At 37.1% G+C, this 25081-nt stretch overlaps 2 protein-coding genes across 2 annotated transcripts in view; both read left to right on the forward strand.

The window, feature by feature from the left end:
• LOC134754837 (DNA replication licensing factor Mcm7) overlaps positions 1 to 25081 on the forward strand; it is a 425513-nt gene that overhangs the window by 255823 nt on the left and 144609 nt on the right. The window lies entirely within an intron of this gene.
• Positions 8729 to 23600, forward strand: LOC134754911 (ras-related GTP-binding protein A). The gene is made up of 7 exons (XM_063691385.1): positions 8729 to 8885; positions 8971 to 9070; positions 9168 to 9385; positions 9961 to 10127; positions 10218 to 10311; positions 11135 to 11287; positions 23384 to 23600. Exons 1-7 carry the CDS (start codon positions 8874 to 8876, stop codon positions 23561 to 23563), a joined length of 924 nt encoding a protein of 307 aa, XP_063547455.1. The 5' UTR covers positions 8729 to 8873; the 3' UTR covers positions 23564 to 23600.

Genomic DNA, 25081 nt, shown 5'->3' on the forward strand with positions numbered 1-25081 from the left:
TCACTATATGTATGCCTTTCACATTTGAGGAGTTCCCTCGATTCCTCATGGATCCCATCATCAGAACTCGAGCTTGACAAAAATGTTTCTTGAAAACCTAACTTGCTTAACAAACATAACGAAGAGGACAAATCGCCAAACGTGAACTATGTGTCATTAAAGAGTTCCGCTCTGATCATCATCAGCAGTTCCACTTCATCAAATGTCACTTTTTTAAATATAAGTGCTTGATTTGTTGATGAAAATACTAAAATCACTATATGTATGCCTTTAACATTTGAGGAGTTCCCTCGATTCCTCATGGATCCCATCATCAGAACTGAGCTTTGACAAAAACGGGACCATTCTGTATGTATATACCTACAATAAAAAAAGAATTTTTACAATCGGTCCAGAAATCACATTAAACAGAAGAAAAAAAAAAAAACATACAACCGAATTGATACCTCCTCCTTTTGAAATCTTGAAGTCGGTTAAAAAATAAACCAATAATCATTAAATTTAGCTTCTTACGCAATTTAAATACTACCTGAAACGATGTGCTCAATATGATTATTTAGGTGTAAACAACTATATGACAACAAATATTAAAAATCATACGCTTTACAAAAATAGATGCCAATTTGTTATTTAATCGCCAAACTACCATTTCAAGATCCCAATTATTACTTTTTGTGGCTTAAATTTGATGCCAGTTTTTTTTTAATAATAATATGATGCTTATATTTGGAGCTAATATAAATTTTTAGGCTCTAAAATATTAATACAATCTTTAACCTTGCAAGACGCATGAAAAATATTTTTTCAAAAAATTCAAAAAAGGTTCTTAAGGCAATCTGTAATTTTTACAAGCAAAAATTAAATATCTAAATAGTCATAAAATAAATAATCCAGACGATTTGGTCGGGGCTTTCTACCTGCCAGACGATCTGGAAACTTACGTAATGGCCTTACTCGCACGCAAAATTAAGTTTGGTACCTATCCTATATAAATGTATGCATTACAAAGTTATTTTTGTAGTTCAGTAAATTAAAGGTATAAATTAGGAAGTACGATGTGATTATGAGTATGAATATGTATATGTATTATGTTATGATAATTATGTAAATATATTAAATAATTTCACGGCTTAGAGTCTAAGCCTTAGACTCACTTGTTTTCGTCAGACGCATTGGTGAAGGTCGACTATCGACCATATATAACTTATCTCCTACTATCTGAACTGATTCGTAATTCTGAACTGATCTGTAAAATTTTGTGAGCAGTTTCGATAGTTATTATTTTTCACCTCAGCAGCTCGAACAAGCCTACTTTCGTCACTCCCTGGAGTGAGGAAAGTGCGACTTTCCTCACTCCAGGGAGTGAAACAATGTAGCTTTTTAATTTAGTGAAGGCCATGAACTTCATACTACGGTACGGTACGGTACGGTACGGTACGGTACGGTACGGTACGGTACGGTACGGTACGGTACGGTACGGTACGGTACGGTACGGTACGGTACGGTACGGTACGGTACGGTACGGTACGGTACGGTACGGTACGGTACGGTACGGTACGGTACGGTACGGTACGGTACGGTACGGTACGGTACGGTACGGTACGGTACGGTACGGTACGGTACGGTACGGTACGGTACGGTACGGTACGGTACGGTACGGTACGGTACGGTACGGTACGGTACGGTACGGTACGGTACGGTACGGTACGGTACGGTACGGTACGGTACGGTACGGTACGGTACGGTACGGTACGGTACGGTACGGTACGGTACGGTACGGTACGGTACGGTACGGTACGGTACGGTACGGTACGGTACGGTACGGTACGGTACGGTACGGTACGGTACGGTACGGTACGGTACGGTACGGTACGGTACGGTACGGTACGGTACGGTACGGTACGGTACGGTACGGCACGGTACGGCACGGCACGGCACGGTACGGTCCGGTCCGGTCCGGTCCGGTCCGGTCTCGTCTCGTATCGTATCTTATCGTATCGTACATATTATAATACTTTTTTCCCCTCACTAACTCGGAAAGTTGTCTTTTACCTTCAAAACAAGCGGGGAAAAACGCGTTTTATCCACTAGTGGGGAAAGTAATTTGACCTTGAATGGAGCGTGTAAGCGTGTTTAAGTAGCTTGACGGATAACAAAACGTAAAATGCTCATGATAATGGTTCGTTCGATATTAATTATCATTAAATAAATGGTTTGAGAATCTAATAAAAAATACCAAATTTAGCTTTATTTAATGATTTTAAGTCATAAACCTTAAATTTCCATAAGACACGTTTGTTTTTTTATAATGATGTTAAATATAATTCTGAACGCACAAGTTGAGTCGATGCAATTTCAAAACGCATCGTTGACATTTCATACGTCAGAAATGTCAACATTGTCAACAAATTTTTAACTTAAAAACTTTTCTCACCGACTCGCGTAAAAATACACAACTTCCAGAGTTTTCTGTTATAATATCGTAAACAAGGGCTCCGTACATTACACAATTTAAACAATGTATTTTTTATGTAAAACGTGAGTGTAATGTCTTTAAAAAATCCGTATGGGGTCTGATCAAAAACTAAGTAATTAAGTCCGACTCACGCTTGACTGCACATTTCAAATAGGTTTTCCTGTGATCTATAGGTAAAGAACTATTTTGTGTATTTTTTTCAAAATTTTAGACCCAGTAATTTCGGAGATAAAGGGGGAGGAATGGTCATTTTTTGTCTATTTTCTTGAATAACTTCTAATATCTGTTTATCTTAAAATTATAAAAAAATATATTTGAGTTTCTCATAATGAGCTCTTTCATTTGATATGTAACACAATATAGTTTGAAAAAAAAAATATTTTTTAATTTTCTCATTTACCCCCCAAAAGTGGCCCCCATGTTTAAAATTCATTTGTTTACGTTACATGTCCGTCTTTGGGTCACAAACTTACATATGTATACCAAATTTTAACTTAATTGGTCCAGTAGTTTCGGAGAAAATAGGCTGTGACAGACGGACAGACAGACAGACGAGTGATCCTATAAGGTTCCGTTTTTTTTCCTTTTAAGGTACGGAACCCTAAAAATGAGTGATTCTAGTGATGGAGATGATCTAACTTCTGTGGATGTTGCACTTTCCTCGCTATAGTGAGGTGAAAAGTTTTGTGTTACACACGGGTGCAAATGTATTTTACTTCTCGTGTGTTGAAACACTCGCTACGCTCAGGATTCTATTTTAGAACCACTCGCTTCGCTCGTGGTTAAACTATAGACTCCTTTCGCTTGCTCGTGTTTCAATTCTACACTCGCGGGTAAAATACAACTTTGCACCCTTGTATAACAAATAACTATTTTTTCTGTTTATTCTGTGTAATTCGAAATACATTTTAACCTTTAATATGTTCTCACTACTGAGGTGAAAAATTATGTGTGCAACACGAGAGCAAAGTTATTTTATATCTCGTGTTTTTGAGTACCTCGCTACGCTCAAGATTCTACCTTAGAATCACTCGCTTCGCTCGTGATTCAATTATAGAATCTTTCGCTTTCTCGGGACTCAAAATAAACACTCGCAAGAAAAACCAACTTTCCTCTCTTGTTGCACAAATCACTATTGTCGATTAAATATTATATATAAAATAATCGATGACAATGTTCCCCTATGCAAAAAAAATATCGGGGCCTACCCAAAGTGGTTTTCGCATGCTCTTATAAAAACCCTAAAAAGAAAAAAAAAAGGTATGGCTAAAATGGAAAACATAAGTCCCTTAGGGATTACAGTGAATTTTCGTTGCTACGTACACGATGCAAATCGCTAATGACAAACTGTTTTCGCATCTACACAGAAAATACTGAAAACGCAATGAGGTCAAATATAAAATCATTTTGGGCTTACATATCTTCGCTAAAAAAAAACAAAGTCGAACTACCCCCAGACTATGGGCCTGGAAAATAGTTCTACGAATACCCCTAAGGACGTAAGCGAGCTCTTCTCAAAATTCTTTAGTTCCATATTTGAGCCCAAAAGCAGTTGCACTGGGCGCGATTTAGACAACTTACCATGCTCAGAGTCGGCTAGTATTATTTCTGACATTTATATAAGCGACATTGATATCAAACGCAAGCTCTGCCATCTGGACACTAAGAAAGGGCCTGGCCCGGATAAAATTAGCCCGCAATTCTTGAAACATACTGCACCGGCAATAGTAACCCCACTTAAAATATTATAGGTATTTAATAAATGTCTCCGAGAGGGTACTTACCCCGAATATTGGAAGATATCTCTCGTAACTCCCATACATAAATCTGGGTCCAAAGCCCGTCAATAATTATCGACCGATATCAATACAATCATGTATATCGAAACTGCTTGAGTCGCTTATTCACGATATAATATTTCCGCTTGTCAGTAATAATATAATACCACAACAGCACGGCTTTATGAAGAATAAGTCTACAACTACAAATCTGCTTGTGTACTCTATTTGTTTTCTTCCATGGACAAGCGCGCTCAGGTAGATGTGGTATATACGGACTTCCGAAAAGCCTTCGATAAAGTGGATCACCTGCTACTATTGCGTAAATTAGCTTTTAATGGCATCAAAGGTAATCTACTGAGATGGTTTGCTTCCTAACTAGACAATCGTACCCAAAAAATCGTTATCAATGGTTATGAATCGCAAGCATCCCACGTAGCGTCTGGGGTAATTCAGGGGTCAATCTTGGAACCGCTTCTGTACTCTTTATTTATTAACGACATTGGAAATTGTTTTTTGAATTGTAATTTTGCTATGTTCGCAGACGACCTGAAAATATATAAAACAGTAGAAAACCAGCATGACTGCACTCTCATTCAGGATGACTTAGATCGGTTCCATCATTATTGCCTAGACAATAAACTATACTTGGCCTATGATAAGTGCGTCCAAATGACTTTCACAAAAAATAAAAATAAAATAGTCTCTAGATACAACATAGGAGGGGAAACGGTCCAAAGAGTATCACAAGTAAAAGATCTTGGGGTGACATTCGATGAGAAGTTAACGTTTGACCAACATGTGTACAGAATAACGGAAAAGGCTTTTCAAATGTTAGGATTTGTTCTCAGATCAGCTAAACCTTTAAGAAAATGTTCGTCATATATGTTACTTTATAACGCTCTCGTGCGCCCTTACCTCGAGTATGCGTCAGAGGTATGGAACCCACATTACGCCGTCTATATAAATGCTGTAGAGGCGGTACAGAAGCGTTTCCTTAGAGCCCTCCACTACAGACTCGAACGTACAACAATGTCATATGACAAACTACTCGACACGTACAAGTTGAAGACGCTGGCGAGCAGACGCCACGCCAAAGATGCCACCATACTATACAACATATGTACAGGTCAGTACAACTGTCCGGAGCTACTTGAGGCTATTAGTTTTCGAGCTCCTAACTACAGGACACGACATCTGTCCCTATTCGCGGTCCCGATAGCTGCCACTAACGCTGGGGTGCGAGCTCCGCTGCGTAGGATATGTAATAACTACAATAAACGCCTAGTCTCGGTTTACATATTTAATAATACTCGAGTTGAATTTAAGCGCAAAGTCAGCTCGATATTACAACTTTAATTTTAAGCCTCCATATATTGTGTAATTTTGTTTCTTTTGTATATCTTGTATCTTGTAGTGTTCATTAGCCATAATTTATTTTTATGATAAACCTATGCATGTGTTTGTGTACTTTAGAAGTGTTAAATGTCGTTATTGTTAAGTTTAAGTATATAGTGTATGTCTGTGTATTTAGTTCCGATCACAATGCTATCCTAAAACTATTGTCGGACCTCCTAGTGGGAATTGTCTTAGGATGTAGGCTATATGTACTGTTATAACTTTGCCTGTAAATCTTATTGGCCTGTATCTGTTTTTTTTCCCCAATAAAGAAAATAAAATAAAAAAATATTTTTAGGGTTCCGCACCTTAAACAGAAAAAACTCATGCGTCTGTCTGTCTATCCGTCTGTCACAGCCCATTTTCTCCAAAACTACTAGACCAATTAAGTTAATATTTGGTACACATATGTAAATTTGTGACCCAAAGACGAACATGTACCTATATAACGTAAACAAATGAATTTTAAACATGAGGGCCACTTTTGGGCTTTTTATTGTATTTTTTTTCTAAATACATTGTTAAAAATTGTGTAATGTACGAAACCCTTGGAACGCGAGTCTGACTCGCACTTGGCCGGTTCCGTACCTCAAAAGGAAAAAACGGAACCCTTATAGGATCACTCGTGCGTCTGTCTGTCTGTCTGTCCGTCTGTCACAGCCTATTTTCTCCAAAAATACTCGACCAATTAAGTTGAAATTTGGTATACATATGTAAGTTTGTGACCCCAAAGACGGACATGTAACGTAAATAAATGAATTTTAAACATCGGGTCCACTTTTGGGGGGTAAAAATGACCAATTCCCCCCCCCCCCTTTATCTCCTAAACTACTGGGTCTAAAATTTTGAAAAAAATACACAAAATAGTTCTTTACCTATAGGCCCCTCCAGACTATGTGCGTGAATCGCGTCGCGACTTCGCGGAGAGAACATGTCGCGACGTTGACGTATGACTCCACACTCGCAAACTTCACGGCGATTTTGCAGTTTGGTTCTCGCCAAGTTGGCGGAAAAGCATCAGCTGATCGAGCTTAACTGCTAGTTATCTATGGCATCATACGCGATTTAGCTATTTTTCCAATTTGTTTTGTTGTAAAAACGTAAAATATAGCCTCTATTACATGAATCTAGTATAACTGGATCGGTCATGAGGAGTGGGGGAAAATGACCGAACGGGATAGTCTTATGTATCTTTCAGTAGGAGTAGCAGAGAAAGCGATGTTATTGTTTGTCCTTGTCATAGTTTCACTTTTCCACCGCTGCCACAACCGAGGTTGTGGCAAACAAATATGTACGTGACATGTCATGTTTGTTCGTTGCTTGTTTAATTATCGTTGTTTTGTATGAAATTGTGCTTTCTCATATGAAATATAGTGATGGTTAGCGTTTCGAATGCTTGAACTTTGATAAAATACTGGTGAATTGTTCTGTAATCGGCTGTAATAGCCGCTCTGAGCAAAAATATGAGATCATAACCTTTCACACGTAAGTACGGTATTTTACACCTTCCTCTTAACGCAATATGTGAGAATAACATCGTAAAATTACGTTACACTTAAAGCAATGTAGAATCAAACGATTTCAATAAAAATATCACAATTATTTACGCAAATTAACAAAACATTATTTGTAAAATTATCCGCCCAAATTACGTAGGTAGGTAGGAGTCTGAGGTCAGCCATTTTTAAACTTCTTCTTAATTTAGCTGCATAACAATCATGTTAGGGATACCAGATGAAAATATCATAATTTTATGGGTAATTTTGACCTCAAAGTTTTTTCGTACTTCTAATTCCAAAAAATAAATAAACAAATGTTGTGGAGATTAAATATGGTGTACATTAATTGGTGTGATTGCGATTTGTGATTTCTTTAAATTAAAACCCATAATACATTTTATTTTACGTTTTATTTACTAAACATGTTTAGTTTTGTACCACCTGCGCGAATTATAGGAGGTATTTCATTGTTTATACGCCTAAAAAGAACGGCCCATTGTCATTTTATTTAACAATTTTTTAATACCGTCAAACAAGCTAACTTTGCCTCCAGGGTAATCGCCCCAACGTGATATCAAATATTGGGGTAATTTTTACCAATATGGTATCCCCACGTTTATGACGTCATCTATGTCTATCCCTTACGGGCGCACGCGTATAGCTGGTCTATGTAATGCTAGGTCTATGCTCTATTATAATTATTATTTATCTTGCCACATATGAGTCATAATAGTGTGTAATGTGGAGTCTTGCCAGTTCGCGCTTCGCGCCTATTTTCCTCTCTTATTAGGAATGTGCAGTCAAGCGTAAGTAGGACTGAATTACATAGTTTTTTATCCGACCCCTACGGGTTTTTTAAAGACGTTTCACATAAAAAATACATTGTTTAAATTGTGTAATGTACGGAACCCACAGAACGCGAGTCCGACTAGCACTTGGCCGGTTCTTTGTACCTACTTCGTTCCAACCGAGTGTTCCACGACACTTACGGATTTTAATTGGTGATTATAGTCTGTCAAGCCATTTCCATCAGTAGAAAAAAATTAACAAAATGTAGGCGGGAAGGGTTAACTTCCCATAGAAAACGCGCCTTTTTCTACTGACAAAGTTGTTTGACCTGCTATAAATTGTGTACTGTGTGGACGCTATAGTTTTTCAAAGGTCTGTCGCATTTCAAACATAGACAGAGAGAATCATACTATCTTTGTCTTACACTAGTACTAGCACCCAAAAGAAAAGGATGAGTATAGTTGTTTTTTGAGGTTTTTTGTTCTTCTTCCCGTCTGGACAGCATTCGTATAAAGCCCGCTCCAGACTATGCGGAGCGAAGCCGCGAACGCGAGTGTGGAGTCGATTTCGCTGATTAGCGAACTAGACTCCACACTCGCATTCGCGGCTTCGCGCCGCGATTCGCGCACGAGTGTGGAGAGAGCCCTTAACAAAAAAAAAAAAGAATTGGTGTCTATGACATAAAGTGACTGATGAGTAGATGACTGTCGAACATATGTCGAATACTTCGAACAGTGTTTTTACGCCTACTGTTATTTGTAATCTTTTACATATTTTTAATTAAATTCTTTAAGGTAAATCACCCTACGAAAGTTAGTAGGTAAAGTGGTAAGAGTTTTTTTATGCTTCTAACAAGGTGCATGAAATCGTGTTCCAGATAAAAACTCCCTATCTTATAAAGTTGAAGGCCTTCGTAGTTCTAACTTTGTCAACATGAAGAAAAAGGTACGTCTTAAATTTTTTTTTTGCTCTTATTATTATTTAATAACTGTTCTAGTTCTAAACTAGTGAATATTTTTATATTTTAAAGGTACTGTTAATGGGAAAGAGTGGCTCAGGGAAGACAAGTATGAGGTCCATAATTTTCGCCAACTACATCGCAAGAGACACCAGACGGCTGGGCGCTACAAGTTAGTTGCTAGTCTAGTAGCTAGTAGTATGTGTGAAGTCGTCGTGTGAAGGGTTTGTGTTGATGGTTAGAGTATACCTAAATGTTGAATGTTTCAGTCGATGTGGAGCACTCCCACGTGCGCTTCCTGGGCAACCTGGTGCTCAACCTGTGGGACTGTGGCGGCCAGGAAGCTTTCATGGAAAATTATTTTGCTTCTCAAAGAGACAACATTTTTCGAAATGTTGAAGTACTTATATATGTGTTTGACGTGGAGAGTAGAGAAATGGAAAAGGACATGCATTACTATCAGTCCTGCTTGGAAGCTATTCTTCAGGTAACCTTATTAGTATTTTATGATACTTTATTTGTTTGAGTTCCCATAAATGCAGAGTATATTCATGTTATTACCTAGTTTTAGTTGTTACCATTCACTGTCAATACCTTATCTACTTTGTAATGCACTATAACGAACGTCTCCCATATAATTTAATATATAATTTATTTCACCTTTCGATTAATGACTGTTTAGGTACCGTAATCTGTTATTATAGTCTTTAATTGAATAATAATAATTATGCCTTATTAAATTTACTTGAAGCTTTGCACTGATATAAAATAAAATATAAAATATTATGTACTTTAGCGTGTAGTTGCGCTCTCTCCGAAGGGTTTCCACGGAAGACCAGCGTCGAGATCCATAACTGGTATCTTGACATTAAGCTGAGTGGAGACCCTTTCAGTGACGCTTATTAATAATAAATTGTTCTGTTGTCTATGTAATACCTAAATTTAAGCGTTTTCTGAATAAATCTCTTCTATTCTATTCTATTCAATATATAAATTTAAAGTAACAAATATAATTTATGAAAATATACATAGTTCCTAATATTATATTGGTAAATATTCCAGAACTCACCGGAAGCTAGGATATTCTGTCTGGTGCACAAAATGGACTTGATACCAGAGGAATCGAGGGAGGAAATATTTAAGGAAAGAGAAGAGGATCTGAAGCGACTCTCCAAACCCTTAGAGTGCACTTGTTTTCGGACCAGTATATGGGATGAAACATTATACAAGTAATGTTTACTTTTATACAAATGGTTGTTTTGTATTTTATGAAGTGGCTGTTGTTATATGTGATTTAAACATGTTCATGTTTGTTCCAGAGCATGGTCAAGCATAGTATATAAACTTATACCCAACGTTAAAGCTTTAGAGTCTTCATTGAAACAATTTGCCTCAATTGTGGATGCTGATGAAGTAAGTTCAAATATAATAACAACAACACCTATTATGATTTAGAACAAGTATAACTATAGCTCTACCACTAATCAAAGGTTATTTGGTAAACAAGTTGAGCAGTTATTTTCTAGTAGACATTGTAGAAATTGGGAATAAATCGAATTTATTTATGATATTTTACTTAATTAACAAAATACAAATCAGCTTAATGCAGGCAAGCCTTGAACCGGTCCACACTTGTGTAAGGTTGTCCCATAATATGATATAAAATTAATATATTATTATGAAAGCGGTAGTGGCTGAGTGGATCTGTTGTCCAACTTTCAATCCGGAGATCGTGGGTGCCCAGCAGTGGGACATATATAGGCTGTATTATTTATTTATATATTACCCACTTATAACCATAATGGGCAGGGATAAATGGGAATGATTTATATGAATTAACCTACTCCCACCTGTGTCCGGCGGGGAAATGAGAATAGAGAGACCAGGGAGCTTATTCCTTCCACTTGATGTTAGGGACAAGTAAGAGAGCTTATTGGCACCTTAGATACATATTATCACACAAAAAGCTGTTTTTAACTTATAGTTTCCTTTTGCCTGTATGTCACAGTCGTTTTAAACTCGGAGAATAAAATATATTTTAACAAAGATTGGAACATAGGTGCATATTGTGATGATTTGTAAAATTCCCCCCCAACCCATTAAGTAGGTATGTGTAGGTAAAGTTCCATGAGTAGGTGTAGATGACTGTGTACTATAGGTATATAGTATATAGGTATATATAATATATGTATATAATACATATTATATTATATGATGATGCATGGTGGTCGGTCAGGTGCTGCTGTTCGAGCGCGCGACGTTCCTGGTGGTGTCGCACTGCCAGCGGCGCGCGCACCGCGACGCGCACCGCTTCGAGAAGGTCTCCAACATCGTCAAGCAGTTCAAGCTCTCCTGCTCCAAGCTCGCCGCGCAGTTCCAGAGCATGGAGGTATCCTCGCTCATTACATTACCTACTACTACTAGTAGTACTACTACTACACTAAGTGTAGTGTACAGGTGGTCTAGCCATGGCCATACAGAAATAAGTAAGCATAGAGCACTCGCTTTATACATCAGTTTTCTTACCACAACGCTTATTATTTTCGTAGTCGACATCTAGCGTCAACTCTCGGATTTACGAGTACTAGATGTCACAATACAATACAAATATTCTTTATTGCTCACCAATATAAAAAAGGACCTGACATACAAATTAACCACAAACTATGGTAGACAACACGCGGTCTTATCGCTAAAGAGGGATCTCTTCCAGACAACCTTAGGGTAGTGGAGACAAAGCAAAAAAAAACAAGTAATGTGAGTAGGTGATGCAGTGAGTGATAGAAATTGAGAAATAATAATACCTAATAATACACATACATAAATAGCAAATAGTATAAACTACATACACTACCATACATAAATAAATATCATATATAACATATTTACGAATATATATAAACACTACAATGCGGCCAACAACAATTAGGGACATAGGAATAGGACATAAAAATAACATTACGGAAGTGATAAATAATATTTTTATACTTGAGTTTTAAAAATATGAAGTGACTAGCTGTTGCCCGCGACTTCGTACGCGTGGATTTGTAACATTATGCAGCAAAAGATATCAGTAGGGACGGTTAATCATTTGTTAATAATTATACAACGCATGAAATTTGTATTTCACAAAGTACGAAGTTTAAAGTCCCTAACTGAAAAAAATTGTTCCCGATATAATCCTTCTCAACACTTAGATTTTCAAGTCCACTATTAAAATAAGATGTTCGCTCCCGATGCAAACTTTATTAATACAAACTTTTCAAACATGGTGCACTCAGTTTTCGTCTGTTATAATATAATGCCCTTTTACCAAGTTTCATGTTCCTAGCTTAAACGAAAACTTGTACTACATCCTCTTTTTAACCCCCTTAGGGGTTGAATTATTAAAAACGTTGAAATAACTTTTTTTTGTAATATTATACAATGCCTTTCTAAGAAGTTTCAAAGCATTTGTAATGGATTCAAACTTTCAACCCCTTTTTAACCCTTTTAGGGGATGAATATTTAAAAACGCTTAAATTACTTTTCTTGTATTCTAAAAATATGCCTTTATACAAAGACTAAAGTCCTGTACGCAAAAAAGATTTGATCTCCATACAAACTTTCAACCTCTTTTTTAACCTTTTTTAACACCTTGGGGGATGAATTTTCAAAAATGCTGAAATAAGTTTTCTTCCCTTTTAATTAAATATCTTTCTACATAGTTTCAAGTACCTAGCATAAAATAAAATTAGGACCCCTACAAATTTTCAACCCCTTTTTAACCACTTTACGGGTTGAATTTATAAAAACGCTGAAATTACTTTTCTTGTATTCTAATAATATGCCTTTAAACAAAGATTCAAGTCCCTCACTCCAAGAAATGTTAGATCTCCATACAAACTTTCAACCTCTGTTTCACCACCTTGGAGTATGAATTTTCAAAAACGCTAAAATAACTTTTCTACTTTTTTAATGATATACCTTTTTACGAAATTTCTAATTTCTAGCTTAAAATAAAATTTGAAACCTATACAAACTTTCATCCCCTGTAGGGTCGTCGAATTTTTTTTTTTGTAAGCGGTTATTATGCCTATCTAACAATTTTCTAAGCATTAATATTTTGTAATGGTTTCAAATTTCAACCCCTTTTTAACCCTTTTAGGGGATGAATTTTTAAAAACGCTGAAATTACTTTCCTGTGTTCTAATAATATGCCTATATACAAAGTTTTGAGTCCCGCATTTGATAAAATGTTTGACCTCCATACAAACTTTCAACCCCTTTTTCACCACCTTAGGGGATGAATTTTCAAAAACGCTGAAAGTAGTTTGCTTGTTTTTTAATAATATATCTTTTACCCAAGGTTCGAACTCATAGCTTAATATAAAACTTGAACCCCATACAAACTTTGGACCCCCATTTCACCCCCTTGGGGGATGAATTTTGAAAAACCCCTTCTTAGTGGATACTAACGTTATAAAATCTACCCACTGAAAAATTCAGCTCTCTAGGTCCAACGGTTTGGGCTGGGCGTTGATTTAAGTGAGTCAGTCAGTCAGTCAGGACTTTTACGTTTATATAAATAGATATGAAGTGATTTAGCATGCGTTAAGTCGGAAGGTAATGAGTTCTACAACCGAACTGCCTGTGCCTGGAACGTACGTAATCATTAAAACATTTAGAAGAGTGAAAGAGAGAAATATCACGAGTGACGCGACTGACGAAAAGTGTATTGCTTAACAATTTACAACTAATATTACAAGCAGGAGTTGAAAATACAGTTCCGGTTATAATATTAGCTGAAAATTGTTGAGCATTAGACTTTTCGTTCGTCGCGACATCTGTTGTCATGTAGCGGTAGTGATAAATCCGCTACTTGACGCTAAATAGATGTCGACTACGAAAATAATAGGTAAGTGTTTTGGTAACAAAATTGATGTATGGAGTGAGCACTCTATGCTTACTTATTTCTCTATAGCCATGGCGTAACTTTACTATGACAACGCAACTAAATGATGTAGAAGGTGCTCAAAAACATCTCAACATGCACTTTTAACGTCTTGATACCTAATAGAAGCTTTGTTTGGGAACACCTTGGCCGCTCTTATATGTCTGATGGCGATTATACATCTTTAACTTCCTATTTGACTTAACGATTGTCACCATGGCTACAGATGTAGTGCATAATTATTTTCCATCGTTTTTTTTTCACGGAAACGTACACACGTGTCTTGCTATTTCAGTCAGTCTCGGTACAAAAAGTACTGCGGTTGACTGATGTAGCATGACAAATACGAACGTTTCCGAGAAAATATGATGGAAAACAATTATGCACTACATCTGTACACGCGAGAGACCCTAGGCTATACTTTCCACCATTTTTTGGGTCAATGTTCGCGTCTGCAAAACAATTGTGTACTGTAATAGTACATTACTACAGAGGCCGGGAAGGAAGGGGTTGCCGGCCGAATAGAATATACGGCCGAACGTAGTGAGGCCGGATAGTTATGAGGCAGACAACCCGTTTTCACGCCGATATATGTATAGTGCTTTTCTCAAACGTTTAATATAGTTATATAGTTTGTCAAAGGACTGTCTTATTTCAAACATCAGAGAATCGTACTATCTTTGTCTTACACTAGTACTAACACCCAAAAGAAAAGGATGAGTATAGTTTTTTTTTGTTCTTATTTACTGACAATATTTGCTTGACCAACTATATACATATATCAATCAAATATCGTGTATTGTTTTTTTTTAACTAGGAGTATTCCAGCGTAGCAAAACCGTCTCGTGTGATGCGGAAGGGTCTTGGATTTTCCCCAGGCTACCATCCCCCCACACAGTCCTACCCCCCTCTAATGGTCCTAGTGCCATAGAGCCCAAGTCAGGTTAAAAAAAATGATTGTTTTTTTTAATAGGCGTATTGGCAGAATGTCATAAACGAACCAAAAAGCAAATATTGCTTATAGTTTTTTTTAATGGCTGAATGCCATGATGCTGTGCCACAATTATATGTGAAATAGAAATAAAAAAAAAACGACTTCCCGGCCTAGGCCTGCAACTTTGTATGAAATTTCATTACAGACCTCTCGTCTAGCCGCGCCTGAAACGTGATACTTCCCAGCCTAATATAAAGAACGTAATATCAATATCACAACATTCATGATTATTTTTTAAATGGTCACCATAAATAATTTGATTGACATTACAGATATTATACGAGAATCCATATCTACGTACAATTTATCTAAGTCTATATTTTAAAGAAGTGGAAAATATCTACTGTTCTCATGTATGTATGTATGTAAATGTAAACTAAATATTTTTATTTCTGTAAACATATAAAATTTCTGTTTTTGATCAAATGTGTCTGTCCAAAGCGAAACACATTAGCAAGTTTAGCAACACAATACACTGGTATCTAGATCTAATTATGCTACTATACTTACCTACTTTTATATTTAAGAATGCTAATAGTAGATTGTACAACAAGGGCACAAAGCGATCTATTTTCATACGAGGCAATTTATAATATAGCCGAGGATAAAAATAGGCGTTTGTGCCTGAGTTATACACACTGCTTTTCACTTACAGTAAAATAAAACAATGGCAAACAAATAAAATACATTTTTTTTAACACGTCATATTTACCTTAGGGCCTGGCCACATGTACGCGGTGCGACGTCGCCGACGCAACGCGGCGCGTTTTGCGGTGCCGCCGCCGCAACGCAGAAATCTGCGGCGCCGCTCGCCGCAACGCAAAATCTGGCGGTGCGTCGTGCGACGCCGCGCGCGGTACCGCAAAACGGTGCGCGGCGCCGCCCGCCGCAACGCAAAATCTTGCGGTGCGTCGTGCGTCGCCGCGCGCGGTGTCGCAAAGCGTTGCGCGTCGCCGCGCGCGGTGCCGCCCGCCGCAACGCAAAAATTTGGCGGTGCGACTTGCGGTGCCGCGTCCGTCGTCGCGGCACCGCATGCGGCGCCGCGCTGCATAAGTAGTAAAGAATTCGACTACCAGTGTTTGGCTGTTATTAATGAAAATGAAATGAAAATATTTTATTTCATAAATAAAAAGTTACATTACAAGGTAGTAGGTTGGGACTTCCTTTTAAGTATATTATACCTGTATCAGGAAGCGCCGCTCTTCCGTAGCAACAAGTAGTTTTTAGTTTAACAAAAGCAGAAAGAAAACTTAAGCTAATACAATTTTATCTACATTAAATGTGTGTGTGTGTGTGTGTGTGTGTGTGTGTGTGTGTGTGTGTGTGTGTGTGTGTGTGTGTGTGTGTGTGTGTGTGTGTGTGTGTGTGTGTGTGTGTGTGTGTGTGTGTGTGTGTGTGTGTGTGTGTGTGTGTGTGTGTGTGTGTGTGTGTGTGTGTGTGTGTGTGTGTGTGTGTGTGAGTGAGTGAGTGTGTGTAGGTGTATGAGATCGTGTGAGTGCAGGTGGTCAGGTGATGTTCTAATCGGCACTTCTTATATATAGGTACTGTAAAGCATAGAACTATGTATCGTACTTTTCTATTAAGAAGGCGCAAAAATAAGAAGCAATTGAAAAGAAAATTCATGTCATGAATGAAGATGGATATCATTTCAAAAGAAAATACGAGGCATTGAAGATGACTGAAAATAAATTTTATAACTATTTTCGAATGTCTGTGCCATGTTTTGAAGAACTTTTAAGCAAAATATCGCCTCTAATAAAGAAGAAACACATATTTACAAGACCCGTTGGGCCTCTGGAGATGTTGGGAATAACAATAAGGTAAGAAATCATAACTATTTTTGTATGTAAATTATTTTTATTCTTTAGACCATAATTATTAGGTAATTATAAATAGGTAAATATAAAAAACATGTAGGTATTTAGGTAGGTCTTTTTGCAAAATCAACATGATATAAGATTGCCTTTGTTAGGTATATAAAATATGTTTATACTTGTGGCTAACTAAATCGACAACTTTTATTTTTAAATCATCATTTTTTATATACCTGCTAACATGACTAAAATTAACTTTTTTTTTTAATACAGTTTTTTGTATAATTGTTTTACGAAAATCAAAAACTTCCATGAAATTACAGTGGAACCTCGATAAGGCGAATTCCATTCGTGCTATCGAGGTTCCACTATATAATTATAACTGTAATTGTTAGGTACAGAAAATCACAACTATGTAGTTTATAATTCTATAAATAATACCACCACCATTTTACAAAAGCTTAAGTATAATTAAATAATTATACAAATTTGTAATCACAATTAAGTCAACGTTCCATAAATAATAATATACTATAGATAGGTATATATTTTTTTAAATCAACAATATGGTTCTAATGATTACTCACTAATTCACCAACTGTCATACAGGCTTGATATATCTTAGAAAAAATCAACAACAATCACAAACAGCTTTACTTACAAGTCAACATTCCAAAAATAATTTACACGCCTTTAGAGATAATGACAATCAGGTCGTGTTCTAAAATTCTAAAATTAATACCGCCACCATTTTACAAAATAATATTTTTTTCTTTTTTTTAATACTTAATACGAAAGTGGAGGACCCGCGCGAAATCGCCGTTTCATACAAACGTGTAGTCCTGATTTTCCTCTCTGGTTATTAACATTGTTGAAAATATTTTGACACAATTTGTTGTATAGCTATGCCCCTATGGTTAATATATATACATCAAATTATGAAAAAATATTTTCCTAAATGTTAATATCTAGAGAGAAAAATGGAGAGTACGTTTGTATGGATTAGCGGCCGACCCCTTTGCTCTTGAGTATATTTTAATAATTTTGCAAATCTGTAATTACAATTTGAATATATGTATATTATATAAATCAACTATCGCTTATATAAATATGGCTATAATGAATACTTGCTAATTCACCAACTTTCATACAGGCTTAATATAGGTATCTTAGAAAAAAATCAACAGTTTTCTATGTTTTCATATAGGTACAGTCGAGTTCACAAACATTTTTACAAGTAAACATTCGAAAAATAATAATATTATATAGGTATATATCTTATAAAAATCAACAATCGTTTATATAAATATGGCTATAATAATTACTTACTAATTCACCAACTTTCATATTAGAAAAAAATTACAGTTTTCATATAGGTACAGTCGAGTCCACAAACATAGATTATATTATTTTACTACTACAAAAAAATCACTATTTTTATATAAACAACTAAGTTTTAATAAAATCAAATTTTAGTCAAAGTACGTACCTACTTTATTAGTTTTATATATGTGCTTCCTTTTTTTTATTATGAAAAGTCAAATTCAGATTCATTTGTCTTGTTTGATTGATTGTCGCTTTCGTTGGTGACTGGTTCGACAGGTGTTTGTAAATAATAAGGACCTGATGATGATGGGACTGTTGGTGGATAATTATTAAATGTTTGTTGGGTTCTTTGGTAACCAGAATCGTATGCTGACGAGTGGGGTCTTGGGTAACCATCTTGGTAAGATGAGTGGACTTGGTAAGATCTTTGGTAACTATTTTGAGTTGAACTATGGTAACTATTTGGTGATGGTTGGTGGAGATCAGTAAGGGCCTGTAAGACGCGACTTTGATATATTAAAGTTTGATGATCGTCTAATTTGTTTAGCGACGGTAAAATAGATTTGAAAAACGACAGATGCCTATTTTCTGTCTCTTTTAAGGCCTGAAGTATGTCGGACTCAAATTGGTCGGTCGTTTTCCTTTTCCGAGAACAAGGTTGGTACCGAGATCTGCTTGTAGTTTCATTTGTCTGGCCATCTTCGTCACTTTCTTGGTCCTCGACTATGCTCGAGTCAGTTAAATTTGCAGCATTTTTTTTTAAAACATTAGTTGCTTGTAGAAATGGTATTCTTTTACTCTCGTCGCACTAGCGCCCGATTTATTTAAGCTTTCAAGCCTTTTTGAGTATCTTGTAAAATTATCTTTGAAAACCTATAACCACACACACACACACATACAACGCACACGCACATATATAATACTAATAAAGTAGGTACGTACTTTGACTAAAATTTTATTTTATTAAAACTTAGTTGTTTATATAAAAATGGTGATTTTTTTTAGTAGTAAAATAATATAATCTACGTAATACTACACAAAATTACCACCCCCACAACCTGATTGTCATTGTCTTAGAGGCGTGTAAATTATTTTTGGATGAAATAAAACTATGAAAACGGATTATATCGCGTATATTGAATTTATAATACATCCCGACGTTTCGAACTCTTGACCCGTTGACCACGAACGCTGTAAAGAGTTCGAAACGTCGGGATGTATTATAAATTCAATATACGCGATATAATCCGTTTTCATAGTTTTATTTCATGAGTAACTATCGCGGTAACCGAAGACAATATTATTTTTGGATGTTGACTTGTAAAGATGTTTGTGGACTCGACTGTACCTATATGAAAACTGTATTTTTTTTTCTAATATGAAAGTTGGTGAATTAGTAAGTAATTATTATAGCGATATTTATATAAACGATTGTTGATTTGTATAAGATATATACTTATATAATATTATTATTTTTCGAATGTTTACTTGTAAAAATGTTTGTGAACTCGACTGTACCTATATGAAAACATTGAAAACTGTTGATTTTTTTCTAAGATACCTATATTAAGCCTGTATGAAAGTTGGTGAATTAGCAAGTATTCATTATAGCCATATTTATATAAGCGATAGTTGATTTATATAATATACATATTATATTCAAATGGTAATTACAGATTTGCAAAATTATTAAAATATACTCAAGAGCAAAGGGGTCGGCCGCTAATCCATACAAACGTACTCACCATTTTCCTCTCTAGATATTAACATTATGGAAAATATTTTTTCATAATTTGATGTAATAATAATAACTCCACGGCCGATTCGGCCACGGCGACTGCTGTCAACTCCGTTATTGTTGTCTCTGGTGTGCTCGCAAGTGGCTGACGTAGCCGATTTTGTTTCCAAAAGTTCGCGAGCATTGCGGGCATGTGAGCACACCATTTGAGTAATTATAATGTATTGCCGCAGGTGGTCTGGCCTTTATTTCGTCGCGCTTGGAATCCAGCTCTAAGCGCCGTCGCGATTCGAATTCAGCCACCCGGGCATTTATTGTATCCCGCCATTCTGTTCGTATGGCTGCCCGCTGCCCCCATCGCGAGGGCTCTATACGACACTTTTTCATGTGCCGCTTAAGCACATCTTTGTACCTGAGGAATTGGCCGCCCTGTTTCCGCTTGCCCTCCTCAAGCTCAGAATAAAAGATGCGCTTAGCCACACGCTGGTCGTTCATCCGTGAAACGTGACCACACCACCGAAGCTGACGTCGCATGAGGTATACCTCGATACCACCCACATTTGCTCTACGCAGTACTTCGGTATTCCGAACACGATCAGACCATCGGATCTTCAGTATCTTGCGTAGGCATCTGAGGTGGAACCGATCCAGCATGCGAATATGGCGGCGATAAACGGTCCACGTCTCAGCGGAGTATAGAAGGTTAGGCAGCACGACTGCCACATAAACGGATATCTTAGTGGCCAGTTTTAAGTCATGTGAGCTGAGGACCTTGTGGTCTAACTTGCCAAAAGCTGCAGCCGCAGCCCCGATCCTGCAGTTAATTTCAGCATCAAGGTCGCACTTGGATGTTAACGTGCTCCCTAGGTAGCGGAACTTGTCTACCTGCTTCAGCTGGTCCTCGCCGAGTCTAACGACCAGTGTCTGATGACTGAGAACGTCCAGCGACATCACCTCAGTCTTCTTGACACTGATCTTGAGCCCAAATTTGCGACAGGACTCGTCGAAGCTGGACATGAGCTGTTGCATGCCTTCCGGGGACTCAGTCACAAAGCACAAGTCGTCTGCATACATGATCTCATGATGATGATGATGATACATGAATTTGATGTATATATATATTAACCATAGGGGCATAGCTATACAACAAATTGTGTCAAAATATTTTCAACAATGTTAATAACCAGAGAGGAAAATCAGGACTACACGTTTGTATGAAACGGCGATTTCGCGCGGGTCCTCCACTTTCGTATTAAGTATTAAAAAAATATTATTTTGTAAAATGGTGGCGGTATTAATTTTAGAATTTTAGAACACGACCTGATTGTCATTATCTCTAAAGGCGTGTAAATTATTTTTGGAATGTTGACTTGTAAGTAAAGCTGTTTGTGATTGTTGTTGATTTTTTCTAAGATATATTAAGCCTGTATGACAGTTGGTGAATTAGTGAGTAATTATTAGAACCATATTGTTGATTTAAAAAAAAAATACCTATCTATAGTATATTATTATTTATGGAACGTTGACTTAATTGTGATTACAAATTTGTATAATTATTTAATTATACTTAAGCTTTTGTAAAATGGTGGTGGTATTATTTTTAGAATTATAAACTACATAGTTGTGATTTTCTGTACCTAACGATTACAGTTATAATTATATAGTGGAACCTCGATAGCACGAATCTCATGGGAAATGCCAAAAAATACGTGCTAACGAAGAGGATCCCTCTTGTAGAGGACACCGACTTAGAGAGGTTCTTGTGGGTTTTTGTTCGTTTTAAAGAGGTTTCGAGTTACAGAGGTAAAACGCACGAAAAATTATAAGTGTAAAAGAGGCGTAATTGTAGAAACGGAGAAAGTGCAATCTTTATATCTTTTTCGAGTTATAGTCGTGAAGGGAATAGTTGGTGACTTCGTCTTGTGAGGTTAAATATTTCGAGTTATGGAGGTTTTCGACTATGAAGGAAAGGGAAAGGCATTGGCATTTTATTTCGCGTTAACAAGGAATTCGCCTTATCGAGGTTCCACTGTAATTTCATGGAAGTTTTTGATTTTCGTAAAACAATTATACAAAAAACTGTATTAAAAAAAAGTTAATTATAGTCATGTTAGCAGGTATATAAAAAATGATGATTTAAAAATAAAAGTTGTCGATTTAGTTAGCCACAAGTATAAACATATTTTATATACCTAACAAAGGCAATCTTATATCATGTTGATTTTGCAAAAAAGACATATACCTACTTGTTTTTTATATTTACCTATTTATAATTACCTAATAATTATGGTCTAAAGAATAAAAATAATTTACATACAAAAATAGTTATGATTTCGTACCTTATTGTTATTCCCAACATCTCCAGAGGCCCAACGGGTCTTCTAAATATGTGTTTCTTCTTTATTAGAGGCGATATTTTGCTTAAAAGTTCTTCAAAACATGGCACAGACATTCGAAAATAGTTATAAAATTTATTTTCAGTCATCTTCAATGCCTCGTATTTTCTTTTGAAATGATATCCATCTTCATTCATGACATGAAGACATGGGTTTACCCAAAATTTTCTTTTCAATTGCTTCTTATTTCTGCGCCTTCTTAATAACAGCCAAACACTGGTAGTCGAATTCTTTACTACTTATGCAGCGCGCCGCCGCATGCGGTGCCGCGACGACGGACGCGGCACCGCAAGTCGCACCGCCAAATTTTTGCGTTGCGGCGGGCGGCACCGCGCGCGGCGACGCGCAACGCTTTGCGACACCGCGCGCGGCGTCGCACGACGCACCGCCAGATTTTGCGTTGCGGCGGGCGGCGCCGCGCACCGTTTTGCGGTACCGCGCGCGGCGTCGCACGACGCACCGCCAGATTTTGCGTTGCGGCGAGCGGCGCCGCAGATTTCTGCGTTGCGGCGGCGGCACCGCAAAACGCGCCGCGTTGCGTCGGCGACGTCGCACCGCGTACATGTGGCCAGGCCCTTAAGCCCACTGCACACTCGTGCGCGAATCGCGGCGCAAAGCCGTTCACGGCTTCGCGCCGCAATTCGTGTTGAGGGGGCTTTAAGTTTTTATTCATACTGCCAAATTATAACTACATTTTGTAGTTTATTTCTATAATAACTATGCTGTATTGTAAGATTTTAATGATTTAGTAATATATAAAACACGGATTATTAAAAAATCGGGCCAAATTAAGTGGAATAACAATATTATCCGATTATGTTTTATTGTGTATTATGGCAGTGATTTGATTGTCTTAGTCTTTAAAAAAATATTACTTTGTGCACTAGAGCATAAAAGTAGCATTTTGTGCAGCCTACATATAGCACAAAGGAGAACTTTACGAGCATGTGAAGTGAAAATATACTTTGCATGTAAGATACTGGTGGTCCTTGCACTAAACAAGTACTGGGCGGCGGGTTTTGCTCGTACACTTCGTACAGTGATTCAAAGACTGGGCCAGTTAAAAACTACATTAAATGAAATGAAACGGTTTCATTTCAACTGTGGTTACCCATAGAGTACGTCTGAATGTTTGCCAAATTAAACCAGTTTGACAGCACTGGCTTCAACTGGCTAACAATATTTTTGTTTATCCTACGGTTGTTTGGAAAAACTCATCTGCTTATAATACATAAGGGTTCAACCATAATTGCCATATATAGAAATAATAATGGTTGCGATCAGGTCCGCAACAGCGTGTTCGCAGCGTTCATCGACGGGTTCACTAGCAACACGTACGTGATGGTGGAGATGTCGGACCCGCGCATCCCGTCCGAGGCCACGCTCATCAACATCCGCAACGCGCGGAAGCACTTCGAGAAGCTGGAGAAGGTTTCGTCCAGCGCGCCCCTACACTACCAGTGAACCGCCGCCCGCCGCACAACACGCTCCGTATCAGGGCACGCATACGCCCTTTTTACGAACAATATTAGGGTACGGGTACGATCACTGTCTGTCTGTGCCTAGGCCCATTATCATAGACACCCACTACCTACCTACTATATTCGGCGACATACGCTCTAGTGCGTATAGCATGAACGCTCATTTATCTTTCTCTTTTCGCTGACCTACCTCAAAGCGCAGGCGGTTAGCGTAATGTGAACGTGCCCTTCACTCATCATACAAAATGAGTAGATTAGATGACAGTCCGAGAACGATTTGTCATTCCTCCCGTATCAAGTTTAGTTTGCGTACTAGACAGCGTATCGTAAGTTTCTGGTGAGTACTAATAATCATAAGGATTTACTGCTACCAAAGAGAATTGATTGTATAGAATGAATTTTCTCAAATGATTTTTAGGCCTCAGACCCTAATCCGTTTAACAAAAGCCTTAGTTTCTTTATCTATGCACATATCGTTAGTGCTCTAAAATGCGTTCAGAAACCGTAGGAAATGACCAGCATTATTACAACCAATTTTACTATGAGAACTTTCTTATCTGTGGTAGTATAGGTAAAATCTGTACTTTAATGTTATTACATTATAGATTTTTGTAAGGTTATGAATTTAAATTTGGAATAGCTGTCGGAACTCAAGTGGATCTCTATTCTAGTATCCATAGATATTAAAACAATTTTCGATACGAAACGTCAATTCAGTATGTTTTTTTTTTTAATATAAACCGCACGACATTTGATCTCGAGTGGATCTCGAGTGACATGAGAATAGGGACTTCATTCGTTTGTATATAATAAAAAAAATCGTCTTGACGGAGGATCGAATTGCCGCCATTAACTGTTGTCATTTGTTTGTTAGTTTTTTGCTGTTACGAAACTAGAATTGTGAAAAATTGTTTGTAATTTACATTTTAGTTGAAAATATGAGTAGTTTGTTTCTGTATTTGTTCAAATTTATTGTTTATTGCATCATTTTAATATCTATAGATATTGTACAGGTAGCACTAGTAGCAATGCAGGTCATTTCCCTACGGCTTCTGAACCTATCTTAGAGTAATAATGTTATGTGTGTAGACAAAGTAGTGTATGCAACTGTACATAATTAGACCTTAAAACACTCGTGTGATTCTATTATGAAACTCGCTAAAGCTCGATCCATAAAACCACACTTGTGTTTTAAGGCCTCTCATTATGTGTCAGTTGCATAAACTACTATTTATGGAGAGGTGCCGTAGTCGCGTGCCGAGCGCGCGCCAAAGCAACCATTTCGTTAAAATGCAACTATCGTGATAGTATTAAGGTTTAAAATGTAACGGCTCATTCTGAGATATCGAGTTTGGGTAATGACGAACGAACGGTTGCCTGTGTGTGGCCTCAGAATACAGAGCTGCTACATAAATTTGAACCATATAAATAGGACGGTAAGATTTCTTTTTAACCTTTTGGACGCCAATGACGATTATATCGGCACCGCAGGTCTAACGCC

This window comes from Cydia strobilella, chromosome Z (assembly GCF_947568885.1).
Source record: "Cydia strobilella chromosome Z, ilCydStro3.1, whole genome shotgun sequence".
NCBI lineage: Eukaryota > Metazoa > Arthropoda > Insecta > Lepidoptera > Tortricidae > Cydia > Cydia strobilella.